Source organism: Oncorhynchus keta, chromosome 3 (genome assembly GCF_023373465.1).
Source record: "Oncorhynchus keta strain PuntledgeMale-10-30-2019 chromosome 3, Oket_V2, whole genome shotgun sequence".
Classification (NCBI taxonomy): Eukaryota; Metazoa; Chordata; class Actinopteri; order Salmoniformes; family Salmonidae; genus Oncorhynchus; species Oncorhynchus keta.
This window is the reverse complement of record NC_068423.1, coordinates 12,263,106-12,283,190: the sequence shown is the minus strand read 5'-3', so window position 1 is coordinate 12,283,190 and position 20,085 is coordinate 12,263,106. Positions and strand designations below refer to the sequence as shown.

Here is a 20,085-nt window from a genome sequence, read left to right as displayed (position 1 = left end):
TGATTACTGTAACATGTCATAGCTTTTTGTATCTGTTCATAATCAGTATTCCAGGAAATGTTTCACAGCACTACGAGTTATTTTTCTCTCTCGCTTTACCAAGGTTTCTGCTGAGTATGAATGATTGTGTCATGGTATTTACTCTTTGATTGAATTACACTATCAGTGTATAGACAGTTTCTATTTCGCAATGATACTAATCTCTCATATTGATGAAAGACATTTACCACAAACAATGGTCCAGAGACCAATATCAAATAGAGGCCAAGCAGTAGCAGCTAATGTATTTATTTATCATTTGATGAGCAGTGATCTGAGTAACAGATAGGCTTGTTACCATATAGACTCTATTTTTACATAGAGTTACTGAGCTTCACAATAAAAGGTGAGTAATGTCCAATCAATGGGATAATACATTTAATCATCACTGATATGTCTGCTTTGGTTTTTGACATGAGACAACACATAGTTATCCCATAGTACAGATAGCTTTAGAACTCACACCAATGCATGTAAACTAGTAGAACTGTACAAGAGTCATACAAATGAGAAAGAAACAAAGATTTCGAAATATATTCGAGACCTAGTGTTAGCAAAGATGGCAGATAAATTAAGATAGTTCAATTAGGCCGTTTATTACCATTGAAAAAATGACTTTTCGTGTTGAAAAGCGGTATCCCAAGTATTAATACAGTAAAGTACACACACTAAAGGGTAATTATTATTATTTTTGTTTCTTCTGTAAAATAGTGTTTTTAGACACAACTGCAAACTTCAAGGAGTAGGGCATTCAAGGCTTTGGTTTGATGGGAAGTCATAATGTCATAGGCCTCCCCCGTGCTGTGTTATTGACTTGTTAATTGTTTACTCCATGTGTAACTAACTCTGTGTTGTCTGTTCACACTGCTATGCTTTATCTTGGCCAGGTCGCAGTTGCAAATGAGAACTTGTTCTCAACTAGCCTACCTGGTTAAATAAAGGTGAAATAAAAAAATAAAAAAAATAAGAACAATATTATGTTTCTTCAGAGAAAATGCATATTTGTAGTGATGTTCAATGTTTTTTTGTTATTGTATTGGAATTTGAATTTTTTTTTTTTTTTAAATTTTTTTAAAGAGACGAAGCGAGGAACAACTGGGCCAAAAATCTATCTTCTCCCCCCCAAAAAACACACACAAAAAAAACAAGAGGGGACAAAATGAACAAAAGAAGAAAGGCCCACCCCCACACTTGTGCTATTTCATGATGTACAAAGCATTTCTTTCTCTACACCCGCAATAACATCTGCTAAACACGTACGTGTATGTGACCAATCAAATTTGATTTGAATTTATCTGGACCACCGATTGAGATGTGCCTTTTGATAAGTAGATCAGATGTTAAATGAGTTGAAAATAAGACTGGCGTGCCACCTATACAGTGCCACCCAGTGGAGACAGTTACACATGTGACATTACACAGAGGTTCCAAACGGAAGTGTGTTGTACCGAAAATGTGGCGCGAGACATAGCCAATGTTGTGTGTACATACACGGTTTTTTAAAGTAAAAACTTAATCTAAAACAGTTCCATCCACTGCATTTATTATACAATTTGGGAACTACGTTGTTGTATGAGACGGGCGGCATAGAAACCGGCGTTCATCAAGGCAAATATGCCCCGTAGACGACAGGTACGAAACATGTAGGTCGGAAGCTAACGTTACGGCGTTAGCTAGCTGGATAAAGCTAACTTGACTAGCTATGCTGCTAGCATAACGTTGCTAAAATGTTAGCTAGTTGTTAGCCAGTGGTCTCTATTTATGTATGTTTCTTAACTAGCTAGATAACTTGATGCCAACTATCTAGTTAGCTACTGCAGATAACCTAAGTTAGTAAGCTAAAATGGCCTCTTTTTTTACGCTTTCAAGGTAGATTGCTAGCTAATGCTATAATGGTGTTTTGCTAATGTTGCGTTGCCTATTTGGCTAACTAACGTTAACTGACTAGCAAGCTAGCTATTAAGGCTGTGTTTACATAGCGATTTGTAGAGAGTAATTAGCTAGCTGAATATCTCATTTATGAGAAATGGATACATTTGAAGGAGCTAACGTTCGCAACAATTCTATAACCTAGTTAGAGCCATCATGACAAGCAAATAGTTAACGTTAGCTTGCTAGATATTGTCTATAGTTACCTGGCTAACGCGTTAGCCCTACCAGTCTTACTTTTTTTTCATTCTATCACAGAGTGTGCATTTGGGGAGCGGCTCTGATGGGACTGAAGATTCAGACTCTTCTGCAGAGAGAGAACAGACAAACAGCTCAGAGAGTGATGGAAACATACCCAAGAGAACACGCCTCACAAGAGCATCTCTACGCCTCAGCCAAAGCTCACAAGGTAAAGAAAGCCATGGGATGGGTGCTTTAGTTATGAATCAAAACCTACATTGAAACTGTAGTAGTTAGGCTAGCGTACAATGAGTCAATCACCTGTATAGGATACCTTTTGAAGGCTAACAATTGCTAGAAGATTCCATTATTTTATCCTACATTGTCAAGTGTAGCTGAATGTTGTGCTGTTTCTCCCACATGCCAATGTAGACACACCAGATGTGAAGCGAGTCGGCGACCATGACGAGTCTCCGCCGTTGACGCCCACAGGCAACGCCCCATCATCTGAGTCTGAGCTGGACATCTCCAGCCCCAACGCCTCCCACGACGAGAGTGTGGCCAAAGACCCCGCCCTCAGAGACTCAGACAAGGACCTCTCCCACCGGCCCAAGCGCCGCCGCTGCCATGAGACCTACAATTTTAACATGAAGTGTCCCACACCGGGATGCAACTCACTGGGTAAGACAAGTTACTATTTGGTTAGTGGCACCACTGCTAGTTTAGTGGATGCTGAACAAGACTTGTCATGATTCTTGTTAAGATTCTTGTTATGAAATATCTCTGGTCAATTAATTTAATTATATGTAAACTCATTGCTTTTCTGTCTCTCATGTTCCTTGCAGGACATCTAACAGGAAAACATGAACGCCATTTTGCAGTTTCAGGATGTCCTCTTTACCATAACCTATCTGCTGATGAATGCAAGGTAAATATGTAATTAAAATATTTGGCATTGCTTATTGAGGTACATTAACTTCATTGTCTCGTACAATGAGAGCTACAGAGAATCAAATGCCCAATAAGTTTATTCATCCTTTTGATTGACAGGTGAAAGCAACCACTCGCGAGAAACACGAAGAAGAATCAAAGGTGCAGGAGGAAAGCAACAGACACGCTACACGACATCAGGTAAAATGAATTACATTAATGTTGAATACTTTTTAAGGTGATTCATTTTATCATGTAAAAGTAAATAAAGGGCCTCCCGAGTGGTACAGTGGTCTAGGGCACTGTCTCACAACCGGCTGTGATCGGGAGTCCCATAGGGCGGCGCACAATTGGCCCAGCGTCGCCCGGATTAAGGGAGGGTTTGGCCGGGTGAGGCTTCAATAGGCTCCCCACGCTCTAGCAACTCCTTCTGGCTGGCCAGGCGCCGGCAGGCTGGCTTCCGGGTTAAGCAGGCAGGTATTAAGAAGCGCGGTTTGGCTGTTCACGTTTCGGAGGACGCATGACTCGACCTTCGCCTCCCGAGTCCATTGGAGAGTTGCAGTGATGAGACAAGATCAAAAAAGGGGTTAAAATAAAAAATGGCTAAAATCACAATGAATTCCTGTTGTGTCCACCAGATGCCCACATCAAAACAGACGAGATACAAAGAGCAGGTGACGGAGATGAGAAAGGGGAGGAATTCTGGGCTTCCCAAGGAGCAGAAGGAGAAGTACATGGTGAGACATAGGACAGATCACCCCCATTCTAATGACTAGAGGGAGAATCATGTTTGCAATGGGGATCCTCTGGTCACTTGGCCCTTCCACCCCTACGGGAGGGCAGCTCCCGATCAGCCCAGTCAAAGCTCTTCTCTGTCTTGGCACCCCAATGGTGGAACAAGCTTACCCCTAATGTCAGGACAGTGGCCCATCTTCCCGAAAAAGTCTGAACCGCTACCTCTTTAAAGAGTATATTCAATAAAGCCCATTTATTGACACAATCAGCACTCTGTCACCCAACTCTTTTTCTTTCCATCTCTTCTACAGGAGCATCGACAGAGCCACGGCAACACCAGAGAACCTCTTCTGGAGAACATCACTAGTGAATATGACCTGGAGCTTTTCAGAAAAGCCCAGGCACGCGCATCTGAAGATCTGGTAAGACAAAAACCTCAGTGCACCTTCATGCATAATAAACCAATCGTGTTTTAGATTATTGTAGATAAGATGTTCTTGGTAGTTTAGAAGAATTTCATATTTCTCCTCTCTCGTTTGCCGCTTATTGAAAACGCCACAGGAGAAGCTGCGGATCCAGGGACAGATCACGGAGGGCAGCAACATGATCAAGACCATCCTATTCGGCCGCTACGAGCTGGACACGTGGTACCACTCCCCCTACCCCGAGGAGTACGCCCGCCTGGGACGTCTCTACGTCTGCGAGTTCTGCCTCAAGTACATGAAGAGCCAGACCATTCTGAGACGACACATGGTAAGATATACAGTGCCTTCAGAAAGTACCCCTCGAATTTGTTATTCCACGTTTTGTTACAGCCCGAATTCAAAATAGATTAAATATGATTTTTTTTTTCACTCACCCGTCTACACACTATACCCCATAATGACAAAGTGAAAACATGTTTTTAGAAATGTGTTCAAAATGAATTACAGAAATATCTCATTTACATAGGCATTCCCACCCCTTTGCTATGCCACCCAAAATGTAGCTCTGGTGCATCCAATTTCCTTTGATCATCCTTGAGCTGTCACGACAAACTGATTGGAGTTCACCTGTTGCCAATTCAGTTTGGACATACATTTACAAAGAAACACACATGTCTATATAAGGTCCTACAGTTGACCGTAGATGTCAGAGCAAAAACTTCTCAAATCCAAAGAACTATCTGTAGATCTCCGAGATAGAATTGTTGTGTCTGGGGCAGGGTATAAAACCATTTCTAGTGTTAAAAGTTTTGAAGAGAGCAGTGGTCTCCATCATTGACAAATTAAAACAAATATGAAACTGCCTAGATCTGGCTGTAAGAAGGACCTTGGTCATGGAAGTGACCTAGACAGAACTACAGAATTCCTTGGCTGAGATGGAAGAACCTGCCACAAGGACAACGGTCTCTACAGCACTTCACCAATCTAGGCTTTATGGGAGAGTGGCCAGTCGGAAGCCACTCCTGAGAAAAAGTCTCATGACAGCATGCATAAGGCAAATTATTCTGTGGTCTGATGAGACAAATGTATCTCTTTAGCCTGAATGCAAAGCTCTGTGTCTGGAGAAAATCAAGCACAGCTCATCTCCCAACGGGGAAGAATCATGCAATGTAGGATGCTTTTTAGCGCCAGGGACTAGGAGACTGGTAAGGATAGAAGGAACAATGACTGGAGCCAAATACAGCAAACTCTTGATGAGAGAGTTTCTTCAGAGTGCAAACGACCTTAAACTGGGGCATAGATTCCACGTTCCAACAGGATAATGACCCCAAAAATACAGCCAAAACACTGCTGGATTGGCTTCAGAACACAAATGTGAAAGTCCTTGAGTGTTCCAGTCAAAGCCAAGATTTAAATCCCATTGAAAATCTGTGGAAAGACTTGGGAGAGGCGATGAACAGCAATCTAGTTTAAGAGCTTTGAGAAAATCTGCAGATGTTCAAAGATTCTTCCAAATGGTCTACGGTACAACTCCCGCAGCCGCACTCCTTTTGAGAAAAAGTATTTTCCTTTTTATCCTGACAAATGTTGACTCTCCTGAACACCAACGCCGGAGTACAGTGTTAATGATATAGGGTCCTATCATGGTACAAAAATAAACATTGTTCTAAGCTCATAGACATACCCAAGACGACTCAAAGCTGGTCTTTATAAATACATTTGATTGAATCACCACCAAAGGTGCTTTTACAAAGTATTAACTCAGAGGTTTGAATACTTATGTAAATGAGATTTCTGTGTTTCATTTTCAATACATTTGCAAATATTTCTAAAAACCCGTTTTCATTTTGTCGTCATGGGGTATTGTGTATGGATGGGTAAGGGGAACAAAATCAATTTAATCCATTGTGAATTCAGGCTGTAATACAGCAAAATGTGGAATAAGTCGAGGGGTATGAATACTTCCTGAAGGCACTGTAGAAAAGCCAGTCCTATCACCTCTTAAAGCTGGGGTTACACGAATCAACTTTCACACAATGTTTGTTGCAGATTGCAAGTGACATCCTTTCCAGCAACCTTTGCTGATACTCGAAGCAACTCAAATGTGATTGAAACTGCATGCAACAGCCAATCAAAGTTTAAGCTCCTTTTGTCATATGTTTGGGAATTCTAAACTCACCCAATGACTTCAATTTCAGCTGAAACTGTTCAGAGAGGCCTTTTTTAATGGGGGTTTGTATGAGCAAATCAGTAGTGTTGTCTCCGTGTGTTTGTTAGGCTAAGTGTGTGTGGAAGCATCCGCCCGGCGATGAGGTCTACAGGAAGGGAGCCATCTCTGTCTTTGAGGTGGACGGCAAGAAGAACAAGGTGAGGGGGCCTACACACTTGAACTCACCCTGGACTCGTACACAACAAATGCTTTTTTCCCCTGTCTCCGTTTTATTCTCCAGTCTAAAGAACAAAGAAATAATCATGGTTGAATTATTACCTTTCGTTTTGTCATGTCTCACATTTCTTCAGGGACCCTAACCCCACTGGTGCCTTGCACTCCTATAAAACAAGCTACATAGAATATGGATAGGTCACATACACTGGATGGGTGCAGTGAAATGTGTTGTTTTTCAGGGTCGGCCACAGTAGTAGGGCACCCCTGGAGGAAATTAGCTCTAGTCTACCTTTCGCCCTTACATTATCCCTGGCAAGGTCTTTGGGGAATTTAAATGGTGTGTGGTTTCCTTTTCCAGATCTACTGCCAGAACCTGTGTCTACTCGCCAAGCTCTTCCTGGATCACAAGACGCTGTACTACGACGTGGAACCCTTTCTGTTCTACGTTATGACTGAGGCAGACAACACAGGCTGCCATCTTGTGGGATACTTCTCTAAGGTACCCATCCATTATACTCTGTTCAAATTGATAGTGTCTCCCATAACTTTTTGATACGGTTTATAACGGAGCTTTTTAAAAAATTATTATTAGGGACGTCTCTGTCATTACTTTAGTTTTAAAGATGAGATTCAGACCCATATCCTCTGTTTTTTCAGGAGAAGAACTCTTTCCTCAACTACAACGTCTCCTGCATCCTGACAATGCCCCAGTACATGAGGCAAGGCTTTGGGAAGATGCTGATTGACTTCAGTAAGTATAGACCAACTCTGTTTTCCCCTTGTTAGATTGGCTACTGCAACTACAGCCAGGTGGCATTTCGAGATGCTGATTTATTTTGTTAAGCCTCCCAGGAATGACAACAGTCTTGCTGGTCAAAAATGGCTTTTAATGTCCTGAAAGCAACTTCTTAATGTGTTGTCATTACACGGTTATTGCAGTAGAAACTACAGTTCCTTTATAGCATTTTTTTTGCTTTTCTCCACCAGGTCTCATTGCTATGTCAGTGCAGTCCATCTCATTACTTATTAGATAGAACTGCTAGTGACCACCCTGCCGGTGCTCTCCCCTTTCTGTAGGCTACCTGCTGTCCAAGGTGGAGGAGAAGGTGGGCTCCCCAGAGCGGCCCCTCTCGGACCTGGGCCTCATCAGCTACCGTAGCTACTGGAAAGAGGTGCTGCTGCGTTACATGTACAACTTCCAGGGCAAAGAGATCTCCATCAAAGGTGACAGAGGACTTTACAAAGAACTGATTTTTGCAAATATGTTTTGGTGCTTAATGCCGCTCTTGACTGTTGAGAAAATATTTCCTCAACAATCTACAATTAGTTTAGGGTCAAAGGTGAGGTTTTAAAATTACCCAGGTAAATTATGTAGCTTGTTCCGATCACACACACACGCCATACACTCACACACAATCTCCAAAGTGTCCTCTTTAAATTTCTCCCACATAAGCATATGTATTTTTTTTTCTAATTTAGAAACATTTTAATTTGGCCCTGTCCATATAGGCTAATTCTCCTCTCATAATGAATTAGTCCATAGGTGGAGCATCAAACTGCTTAACGAACATGCACTAAGCATTAAACCTTGGAAGGCTACCTTTGATTTATCACTCTATTTGTCATGTATTCGCTGTAGCTTGTGTGTTTACAGCCCTATCAATCTGTTTTATGGTTGTCAAGTCTGTAAATGTTGATTTAATGTTGTTAATTATTTAGCTTGTTCAGGTTAGCCTCAGTTTCATTTGAACACGTGAGAGGATTTTCTACCAAGCATTTGAATGACTAGGAACAGCATATGAAACGGTACTCTTGGCACGATTCAGTATTTTGAATGAGTGCGTGAAGAGCTGTGCGTTGTACTCGTGTGTGTTCAGAGATCAGCCAGGAGACCGCGGTGAACCCAGTGGACATTGTCAGCACCCTGCAGTCCCTGCAGATGCTTAAGTACTGGAAGGGAAAGCACCTCGTCTTGAAGAGACAGGTAAGTGTCCCCTTCATGAAGGTGTGTGTCATGACAATATCAACATCGGTTAACCCTTTATACTCTGATCCCATGTACGGGATCAAAAATGGGCGATTTGGTCACTGATAAGAGATTAAATTGGAACGCGGTGGCTGTACAGTAACATACTATACATTACATCAGAACTCTGGGTGTCCGCTTTACAATGTATAGCTTTCAACTGACAGGCGTTCTAAACTGGACTACCACCCGCTAGCTACAAGTGTGCTCTGTTCAGTTCCTCCAAAGGCAGAGTGGAGGAGAGGGATATAAGCGCTGTATCAGATGCCCTGGTCTTCACAATCACCTGACCTCAACCCAGTTTGGGATGAGTCAGTCCGCAGAGGGAAGGAAAAGCAGCCAACAATTATGTGGGAACTCCTTCAAGACTTTTGGAAGAACATTCATGAAGCTGGTTGAGAGAATGCCAAGAGTGTGCAAAACTGTCATCAATGCAAAGGGTGCCTACTTTGAAGATTCTCAAATATTTAGATTTGTTTAACACTTTTGGTTACTTCATGATTCCATATGTTAATTCAGAGTTTACGATGTCGAAAAAAGTAAAAAATAAAATAAAGATATAACCTTCGTAGGTAGTGACTGGTACTGTATATATTTATTTAGATTACGAAGAATAAAACACTAATATACTGTACCTTTTTAAGTTTTGAACCCCCTGAGTCGATACACGTTAGTAACACCTTTTGGCAACGATTTCTAGCTGTGCGTCTTCTTGGGTCAGTCTCTAAGAGCTTTGCACACTTGGATTGTGCAATATTTGCCCATTTATTATTTTTAATTCTTCATGCTGTGTCAACTAACTTGGCCACTCAGGAACATTCCCCGTCTTCATGGTAAGCAACTCTAGTATATATTTTGCCTGGTGTAGTAGGTTTAGGTTGTTGTCCTGCTGAAAGGTGAATTCCTCTCCCAGTGTCTGGTGTAAAGCAGACTGAAGCGGGTTCTCCTCTAGGATATTGCCTGTGCTTAGCTCCATCCCATTTCTTTTTATCCCAAAAACCTCCCCAGTCTTTGCCGATATCAAGAATACCCATACCATGATGCAGCCACCACCATGCTTGAAAATAAGGAGGCAGTTACTCACTGATGTGTTGGATTGGCCCCAAACATAAGGCTTTGGATTTAGGCCAAAAAGTATATTCCTTTGCCGTGCTTTTTTTTTTTTAGGTATTTTTTGTTGCATACAGGATGCATGTTTTGGAATATTGTTTTATTCGATATGTATTTGTGTTCTTCTTTTCTCTGTCATGTAGGTCATTTTTTGTGGAGTCACTACAATGTTGTTGATTCATCCTCAGTTTTCTCCCATCACAGCCATTGAACCCCATAGCTGTTTTAAAATCACCAATGGCCTCATGGTGACATCCCTGAGCAGTTTCCTTCCTGTCCTGTAGCTCAATTCAGAAGGACGATTATCTTTTGATGTGTCTGGGTGGTTTAATACATCATCTACAGCATAATTATTAACGTGACCATGCTTAAAGTGATATTCAATGTCTGATTCGTTATTGTTACCCATCTACCAATCACGGGCCTTCTTTGAGGCTCTCGAAATGCTCACTGGTCTTCATAGTTAAATCTATGCTTTAAATTCAATACGTGACCTACACATTAATGGGGGACAGTGGAAGGGGTAGTCATTCCAAAATAATTTCAACCCCTTGTGATTTAAGACAAATTTTACTCCTGAACTAATTTAGGTTTTCTTAAACAGAGGTGAATACTTGACCTATATTTGAGTTATTTAGTACATTTATATATTTTTCTTTTCACTTTGACATGATGGATTGTTTTGTGTAGGTCACTAACAAAATCACAATTCAATCTATTCCATTCCCTCATTGTAACGCGAAAAAAATCCAAGGGGGGTGAATATGATACCCACTGTATTTCATATCTTTAAATGTTCATCATTTTATGTCTTTGACTCGGTGCTCTTGAATGCGAGGCAAATTCCTCAAGGGCCAATAAATGAATTGAACTGAACTCTCCCTCACAGGACCTGATCGATGAGTGGAAAGCTAAGGAGACCAAAAGAGGCAGCAACAACAAAACCATCGACCCCAGCTCACTTAAATGGACCCCGCCCAAAGGGACATAAGCTATAGGCTCACCAGTGAGCCACTTAATAAACTTGACTTTCTTCTACCACACCTGCCGGGATAGGAGTCCTATCAATACCACAGTGATCTTTCTTCTACCACACCTGCCGGGATAGGAGTCCTATCAATACCACAGTGATCTTTCTTCTACCACACCTGCCGGGATAGGAGTCCTATCAATACCACAGTGATCTTTCTTCTACCACACCTGCCGGGATAGGAGTCCCATCAATACCACAGTGATCTTCTATCCCTAAACCCACCCTGTAGCTGTCCCTTACTTGTTGTTTTGTGTCTGGAGGAACTCTCTTCCCTTTTTACATTTCGACTTGTATTTATATTTTAGTAATATGTCACCATGTAACCATTCAATCAATTCTTGGCTGAAATATTGTTAAACAATGAAGGTTACAGAATTTGAGTTGATGACTTGTTTTAAAAGATCCACTTAAAGATGAGCTATGAATGTAGGTACATCTTGTCTGAGCTCTGACACTAGTGGATCACATGAGTGTTTTTGCTTCTTTGTCCACAAAAAAAATATATATAACTGACCGGCTGCAGCATTCCTGGTTATTTTATTTCATTCAACACAGTTGCGGTTGTTTTGCAGAGACAAGTACATTTTTTTGGGGATGGAATATTCAATAATCATCAGCATGAACTTTGATACCTTAGATATAGCATTTTGTTTCTTACAAGTATGAGATACAGTTTTCGTTTTGTATGGTAGTCCTTTTTGAGTCTATATCAAAATTGTATAGGTCATGAAAACAAATCTTTTTTTTTTTCTAGCTTTAGTAATATTGGAGTTGGTCCCATTCCTCTTGTGAATCTGCCAAATGAAGAAATAAAAAATATTACATACAAGTTAAAATGTTTTGTTTGCATTTAGTCAACACGAATGCAAGTTTTACATGTGTGTTTTTAAATTGCACAGTAAAACTTGTATTACATTTTGCAAACTGTACATTACAATGTTACAAAGTGCTCTCTGGTTTTAACCGTAACATCAATGTATATGACAGACCTGGTTGTGTGTCTGATCCCTCAGCGACATCGACCGCAGTGCTTGGAGAATCTGGAATGATCCTCGTGAACGATTCTGCAGCACAAAACATTGCATTTGGTTATGACACGCGACTGCAATTGTTGACACCCGTTTTAAATTTGAATTCTCTCTGCTGTGTGTTTGTCTAAAAAAAACAAATGCATTGAGATTTCAAATTATATAAATCATGCCATTTAGCAGACACTTTTATCCAAAGTGTTTTAGTCATCCGTGTATAAATGTTTATGTATTGAGGGGGTTCTGGGAATTGAACCCACGCTGCAAGAGCCATACTCCTCTACCAACTGAGCTATAGAGGATTTTATATGAAGTGTAATAATTCTTACCCCCACTTAGTGCTCTTCTTCCCATAAGTCCAACAAACATGTCACCTTTGTTTCCTGTTTAAGACATCACCAGGTAATAGTCATTTAAAAGGAGATGCATATTTTTTTTCTCATGTTAAATGTAAAACATGTTTTAAATCCATATAATGCAGAAAATGTGTTATGATTTAGATACTGAATAATCTACAATATAGTATATGGACCAGAGTGTACTGTATACCACTATTCTAAAAAATATATTTTTTTGTTAGTCCATTGTGCTATACTCACGTTTTCTATCCACTTTAATAGGCTGCGGCTGATCGTCTGTAATTAAAGGGACCTGATAAGCACTCAAATGTATTTGAGTTCAAAATATTTGCTTTTCTTGTCAATTAGATATAATACGTACTCAACATACAGTACAGTACGCATCATACAATTTAGTATTCTAGTCTACCTCCTTCAAGATCCCTTTTCAAGTCATTCATTCTTGTTATGGACAGGCAGAACGTTATAGTGCTTACCTGAGCGTTTGCCCATGAGCCCGTAGAACTGACGTACTTTGGATCTCTTTATCAGACTAGCCACTTGGCTGGACAATCTCTCTTCCAGTGGCTCATCCTGGCGAAAGGATTAAAGAGTCTTTTTTTCCACATTTTTTTTTTCTTGATTTATTTGTGGAAAAGCAATGTTCGATTGCGACAATTATTACTCGCAAATATTTTTTTTGTTCTTGGTTCAAATCTGGAATATACTAATGATATAAACTCGTCTTGATAATAGAAATCTAAAACGTTCCACTTACCTGCCAGTCTTTTGATATCCAGTGTTCCTTGTCAACACTAAACGACAATCCTTGGTATGTATACACCAGTGCAAACAGGGTAACTATTACCAGCTGGAATTTCAAGATATCCATTGAATGTGATGATACTAGGCAAAGCTATATTCAAATAAGACTTTTTTTAATTTATTTTTTACTTAAGAAGTATATCTCTTCAAGAAATAATGATAGTTGGCTGCTGAGTGAGCTCAGAAAAGGTCTGCTATCTTCTCTGATGGATTGCAGACTGAGTCTATTCCCTGTCGGTCTGATCCTGCACTGAATACAACGTCCATTTTATAACACAGTACCCCGTACAACCTCATGTTCCCTCCCCTCTGGACGCCATCAAATCATCAAGCTCATACTATTATTATGCAAGATTGAACAAATATGACGTGTTTTTCACATCATGCAGAGAGATGCATGAAATATGTTTTTGAATACTTGTAGTATGCAGGTCCATCGTTAAGGAAACGAAATATAGGTGAGGCGAATGCAACGAGCTGTCGTCCAGTTTGAGCACTTGGACTGATGGTATATGCATAATGCCCAATATCCAATTTACAGAAAGGGCCATTGTGCTTGTACTTTTATAATCCTTGGTTTGCTTTAAAAGTTTAACCTGGTGCTCACCTCGTTCCCTTGGGTTTGATTGGGATCTGAGTGTATGTATGTGATTCACAGTGAAATATTTGCATTTTTTTTTTCAAATTTGGTTCTGTAATTTCCATGTTTATCAAACCTACAACCAGAACTCTATATTTGCCAGAAACGTAAGTCAGCAGCCTCATGTTTGACCTTCTGATCTTTCTCTTTGATGTGAGGGCGCTTGAAAACTGCCGCCTGACATCTTTGAACAATGTCTTGTTAATAATGGCTCCTTGTAACCGAGTCAGTGTTTGCCTGTTCATTAATTGGCTCAGTGAATCATACCTAGGACAGGTCAGCCCAATATAGACCTCATAAATAAGGCAACAAAAAAAAAATGACATAAAAACAAACCAAGTGGATAGATAGCTAAATGGCTCATTCAATCATCTGAACTTGAAGCTGTATGTCTTGAGAAAGCGGTGTGCACTGGGGTATATAGTATGGTGAGTGATCGGGTTGGATACCGCTCTGGGACCGCGTCTCATGTCGGCTGAAGTGGGTTCAGCTGAAATGAACAGCACCAGAGAATCTGACACTCTCGTATGGGTTCTACACTTCAATAATAAGCCACATTTTAGTGACCTACTTCAGGCTTTTCTTGCGAGAAATGGCTATAGCGAGCAGATGGTTTTTCCTTACAGCACTGAGGGTAGTGCGATGTCCAGCTGAGAGCGATGCTCTCGAACCACTATGTTGTGCTGGCACAGCTGAAATTTTTTTTTTAATATATTTATTTTTGAGACACAAATCGACTAATAATTGTTTTTAAAAAGCCATCCATTTATCTCTAGAGGATAATTAGTGTAGCAAAGCCTTTTATATGATGTTTGGTTGCTTAGTCCATAGACATTAATAACTGCTTAGTCATTCAAATGCTTGCGGTTTTACTTCAATCATATAACCTTTTCATTATTAGCAATACATTTTTTCCAGTATAATCCGGCTACAAAATGTTTTCAAGGAGCAATTACTTGTCAATCGGGTGTTCTAAGGATGTCCTCTTGAAATGTGGGCAACACACACATCAAATGCTTGGAACTCTGCACAGGTGCTCCACAAAGCAAGGAAAACAGGGCAATTTGAGCTGAAAGGCAATTACACCAGAGAACAACCCTCGTGTCATGTTCCCACAGACGCGACGGCTAACGCTGAGTGGCAAATCAAAGGGAATCGGAGGACCTTCATTTGCATGTGAAATGGCTTCCTACTTCCTGTAACGACTAGGGCCATTATGTTTCCATGTTACACAGAGTGAACCAGTGGCAGTCGAACAACCCCAGTGGGGATTGATTTGGACTTGACATAGATCACTGCATTCCTTCTATTCCCGCTTTTTAAAGGAATTGTATCATTGCAATTTCGGGAAACTCAATGGGAAGTCGACATGGTAATTCACCCATTTGCTGCGTCGTCTCCGTGTCATTTGAATGTCTTCTCATCTAACGGTAAAGGTGACATTTTCCGTCAGGCGCACCGCTGCACTACTCTATGAACGTGGCCACGTCATGCTACTTCAAAGTCCAATCATGTCCCTACAATAACCATGTTCAGAATGTCCTGGGTACACTACTATCCAACAGAAAGTCAACGGGAGGCTGCTATCTTCACCATGTCCATAGCTGCCGAACTTCTCAATGAAAAGGGAGGGATGCACTGCTATTGGACTTTGCTCCATAGAGAAATGATCTGATTTCAAGTATAATGTGTTTCATTGGAACCTCTTGAACCCAGCTACTTAGCTGCAAAACTGTCACTTTTGCCTCAAAAGACTTCCTTGGTGGTCTGAGACTCGCCCGATGCTAGAAATATTCTGACATCTTTACACGCCTGAAATCTGTGAGGATTCGTCAGTGCCTGTTTTGATCTGAAGTATACCTGCGCTGACAAGTACAGTAGGAACAGTCTGTACTCTCTTGGAATTGGTTCTCTTTCAAAGATTTGTGTTGTTCTCGATTGGTTGCATCCTTCACCATGTACATGGACGAAGTAATGGGACATGCCAAATTGATTTGTACCCGGTAATGGCCTCCAGAGTCCTCTGGAAGTAGGCTATTATTACATTTGAGCCCTCTTTGCAAAAATGTGACTTGTGCGTTCCTGACTTCATTCAAACTTATTGCTTTCTTTTGATGATGTGTGGGTTGTACATTTAATGATTACTTTGAGAATTGATTTTTAACCAACCAGTGGAAAGGTCCCAGAATGGCGCAAACTGCTCAACCTGCACACTGGTCAACCGTCAACCGTGGGTAGACCAAGGTATCATATACTAAAACTGTACTTATATCACAGGTGTGACTCATTTGCAACGTTTAATCTAAACAAGTATTTTTATTGGTTAATTGCCTGGCCATGTGACTTGCGCTGCACGTATTTAAACCCACCTGTTTTGTGCTTCTTGGTGGCTGTCAACAGGAAATGATGGGGCGGCAGGGTAGCCTAGTGGTTAGAGCGTTGGACTAGTAACCGGAAGGTTGCAGGTTCAAACCCCCCAGCTGACAAGGTACAAATCTGTCGTTCTGCCCCTGAACAGGCAGTTTACTGTAGGCCGTCATTGAAAATAAGAATTTGTTCTTAACTGACTTGCCTAGTTAAATAAAGGTACAAATAAAATGCAGTCTGTAGGCATGGTGGAACTTTTGAGAAGAGCATGAGAGAAGATGGCTAAAAGGGAGTATAATAAAATAGAATGTAAAAGGGAGTATAATAAAATAGAATGTAAAAGGGAGTATAATAAAATAGAATGTAAAAGGGAGTATAATAAAATAGAATGTAAAAGGGAGTATAATAAAATAGAATGTAAAAGGGAGTATAATAAAATAGAATGTAAAAGGGAGTATAATAAAATAGAATGTATGAAGAAATGGTTTCCTGCCTTTTGAGAAGAGCATGAGAGAAGATGGCTAAAAGGGAGTATAATAAAATAGAATGTAAAAGGGAGTATAATAAAATAGAATGTAAAAGGGAGTATAATAAAATAGAATGTAAAAGGGAGTATAATAAAATAGAATGTAAAAGGGAGTATAATAAAATAGAATGTAAAAGGGAGTATAATAAAATAGAATGTAAAAGGGAGTATAATAAAATAGAATGTAAAAGGGAGTATAATAAAATAGAATGTAAAAGGGAGTATAATAAAATAGAATGTATGAAGAAATGGTTTCCTGCCTGCTGGACTGTGTCGCTTCCTCTGCCTCTTTTTGTTTGGTTTGTGTTGGTTTATTGTATTTTAAATAGCATGGTTTATAAAGCTAAAAGAATAAGAAAATGACACGAAGTGTGGACATGATTTACGGAACTGGAATGTGAACTGAGAACGTGTCTGAACTTTGATTTCAACTTGTGGCGAAAACTATGCCTTCAGGAAATAAATGTTAACTTCCCTTTTTTGTTGTCTGCCTCTGCTTCACTCTGCTAGCTCAACCCAGACCTAGAACCTGTCACTTTCCACCCAAAACAGAGGCCTCTACCAACCAACCTGTGATATACGACACCAAATGTCTGAGTTGTGGCCTGTAATCTGGTGTTGACAGGTACTGTGTGTTATCAGATGGGCAGGCTGCCACAGATCGTAAAATGTGAGTTTAGTCAGGACGCGGCCTATCCTCACCTTCCATTGGTTTGATAGAGCTGCTTTAATGGCCCCTAAGGCACCTTGTCTTTATTCCTCATTGATTATCTAAGCACAATCTGGGGTTCATCTTAACAGGAACAAATGAGTCCGATCATGGAACTAAGTAGGGATAGTTGGACTACTCGGGTGACCAGAGGGGATTTGATTGGTCTCTGAGAAATATTCATGAATGTATTTCCACTAGTGTTAGCTATATCACACTGTGTTCAAATATTGTTCAATGTAATTAACTGACAATATAGACCGCATTGTGTATTTCAAGACTACACAACTTTTTTTCTGTGCAAATCATGATTAAATGACGACACCCGCTTGCCTGTTTCGTTTTCAAAATGCCGCAGGGTTAAGACTTGTCAAGCTGGCTCTTGTGGAATGTAGCCTTCTGCTCAGTAGGCCTGACATTATTCAAGTGGTCTTAGATAAAGTTCCCGTTTTAGTGGGGGGTAAATGATTAGGTTTAGGGTTTAATCAAATCAAACTTTATTTGTCACATGCTCCGAATACAACAAGTGTAGACTTTACCGTGGAATGCTTCCTTACAAGCCCTTAACCAACAGAGTTAAGAAGAGTTAAGAAAAGATTTACAGAGTAGACTAAAGTAATAATGAAAAAGTAACACAGTAAGAATAACAGTAATGAGGCTATATACGGGGGTACCGGGTCAGTGTGCGGGGGTACAGGTTAGGTGAGGTCATTTGTTCATGTAGGTAGGGTTGAAGTGACTATGCATAGATAATTAACAGCAAGAAGCAGCCGTGAACAAAAGAGGGGGGGGTCCGATGGCGATTTTAGCTGTTGAGGAGCCTCTTGGTCCTAGACTTGGCTCTCCGATACCGCTTACCGTGCGGTAGCAGAGAAAACAGTCTATATTTGGGTGACTGGAGTCTGACAATTTAATGGGCAGAGGAAATCTGACACCGCCTATTATATAGGTCCTGGATGGCAGGAAGCTTGGCCCCAATGATGTACTGGGCCGTTCGCACTAACCTCTGTATCGCCAGGCGGTGATGCAACTGGTCAGGATGCTCTCGATGGTGCAGCTGTAGAAAGTTTTGAAGACCTGGGGACACGTGCCAAATCTTTTCAGTCTCCCGAGGGGAGACTATGTGAAATCTATGTGAGATTAGTGGGGACAAAAATAGCTGGAAAGTTGAGTTGCTCTTTATTTGATTTGAAGGCTCAAAAAGGAAGCAGATAAAGGGAATGACGTAGCTAACCTGTTAAGAGACTTGGCTACAGTATAAATGGAGTGGAAATGTATAGTTAGTGAGCTCTTTTGTCTTACATACACACAAGCACATTTTTGACATTCTCATTGATCTTTTATGTCAAAATGTTTTCCTCATTGCCATGGGCACTAAAGGCACTTCCTGTGTTCTGTGACAGACCAAGCTTAATTCAGAATGAGGGACCTTGAACATCAGACTTCCAGCGATTTGACCAAAAACCTTAGTCAACCCCCAACCGTAGCCATCTTGACTCTACTATTGATCTCTCCAACCTGCAAGTCACATTCACTCTCTTTGTTACAGCTCCTTGCTCTATACCCTGATGCTACAGTATGTGACATGACGAGTACAGGGACCTCTTCCTTCTCTCTGGCTCGTATCTTTTACGAGGTCGTAAGAGGTCGTAAGAGTTCTGACGAGCATTTCCCAGAGTTTAACCTTCCATCCTCACTCCCAAGCTGTGCTGTTCCTCTAATGTGGTGGTGAACATCTTGCCCAGGCTGCTCCAGAGCCTGTGGCCCCACCAGATCAAAGGCCCCTGTGACCGGCCCTGAGGGATCTGGCTGTCACCATGGTAAAGGCAGTGGTGGAGAACCTCTAACAGGTCTGAAGGTCCCTCCTGCACCTCAGGTCTATTAATTCCGTTCCACTGGTGTCAGGATGGTCCACTCACTCAACCTAGGCAGCCCAGAGGCCCTGAAGAGGACTCTTTTCATCCAAAGTCTCTCTCTGATCAGCACTGACATTGAAGCTGTGAGCACTAAAGTCCAGAGACTGTTTGAAGCTCCCGCTGATTATATATCATTCAGCTCTATCCATGGTTAGTTATCAGAGGCCAAAGCAGTGGGCGATTGGAACGAGGTTCCTCCAAAGTGCCCTGACCAGCTGGTGATCCCATCAGCTTTGGTCTGACTACCATCTTAATCTATGGTGGGACACTGGAGAAAGGCATCATCAACCTTCATTACCGGCCCCTCACAGAAGACATCATCACCACCTGTGTGGGGGGTCAGTTATGAAGAAGAAGCGGAAAGCCAACTGGCATCTGGGCTGGGACCAGATCCTCGAGATGACAAACATCCATACTGACCTTCACGATGGTGGCACAGAGAAGATCTTAAAGTTTGCCACAACTTACAGCGCCACCATGCTAACGAGGCACATGGTTCACCTTGTGGTTGAAGAAATGAAGAAGGCCAAGGACTCTTCGAACAACAGAAAAGTTGGTGATGATGAATACCATGGAGGTGAGCTTGGTCACTGTATGTATACCCGGCACTGCGCCCTCCACCAGGCTTTGCCCCCGGCACAGGCTGTTCTGAAGCAAATTGTCGTCCGATTCCTGGAGAAGCTCTCTCCTGCACCAAACGGCAAAGTGTCAACGTCCTTCCCTTTTGGCCAAGCAGTTCTGCATGCTGGTTCAGACAGTCATTGATGGATCCCACAGCGTGTTCACTGAGGAGCTGGATAAGTCTACTCTGACTCTGACAGTAAGAGCTACTGGGAGTACCTGAAGTGTTTTAACTATCACCCCAGTGGTCTGGGGGTTGAAGCCTTCTCAGGGGATGACGAGAGACGTTTAAATGTGGCCAACATGATGGTCGAGAAACGTC

At 41.2% G+C, this 20,085-nt stretch overlaps 2 protein-coding genes across 3 annotated transcripts; one reads left to right on the top strand and one right to left on the bottom strand.

Moving 5' to 3' along the window:
• Positions 1-1,424: 1,424 nt before the first annotated feature.
• Positions 1,425-11,629, top strand: LOC118366388 (histone acetyltransferase KAT7-like). 2 transcript variants are annotated; one of them, XM_035749029.2, is made up of 14 exons: positions 1,425-1,671; positions 2,227-2,377; positions 2,581-2,829; positions 2,994-3,076; positions 3,199-3,279; positions 3,717-3,815; positions 4,125-4,235; positions 4,375-4,566; positions 6,516-6,605; positions 6,983-7,123; positions 7,282-7,375; positions 7,702-7,848; positions 8,502-8,608; positions 10,650-11,629. In XM_035749029.2, exons 1-14 carry the CDS (start codon positions 1,654-1,656, stop codon positions 10,749-10,751), a joined length of 1,665 nt encoding a protein of 554 aa, XP_035604922.1. In that variant the 5' UTR covers positions 1,425-1,653; the 3' UTR covers positions 10,752-11,629. The 2 variants fall into 2 exon arrangements, with proteins under 2 accessions (XP_035604922.1, XP_035604909.1); XM_035749016.2 differs by having other exon boundaries at positions 4,363-4,566.
• Positions 11,440-13,291, bottom strand: LOC118366401 (protachykinin-1-like). The gene is made up of 6 exons (XM_035749042.2): positions 12,938-13,291; positions 12,657-12,753; positions 12,421-12,456; positions 12,151-12,204; positions 11,783-11,857; positions 11,440-11,587 (listed from the first exon to the last, which is right to left on the bottom strand). The coding sequence occupies exons 1-6, from the start codon at positions 13,049-13,051 to the stop codon at positions 11,550-11,552; spliced, it is 414 nt and encodes a 137-aa protein (XP_035604935.1). The 5' UTR covers positions 13,052-13,291; the 3' UTR covers positions 11,440-11,549.
• Positions 13,292-20,085: the final 6,794 nt, after the last annotated feature.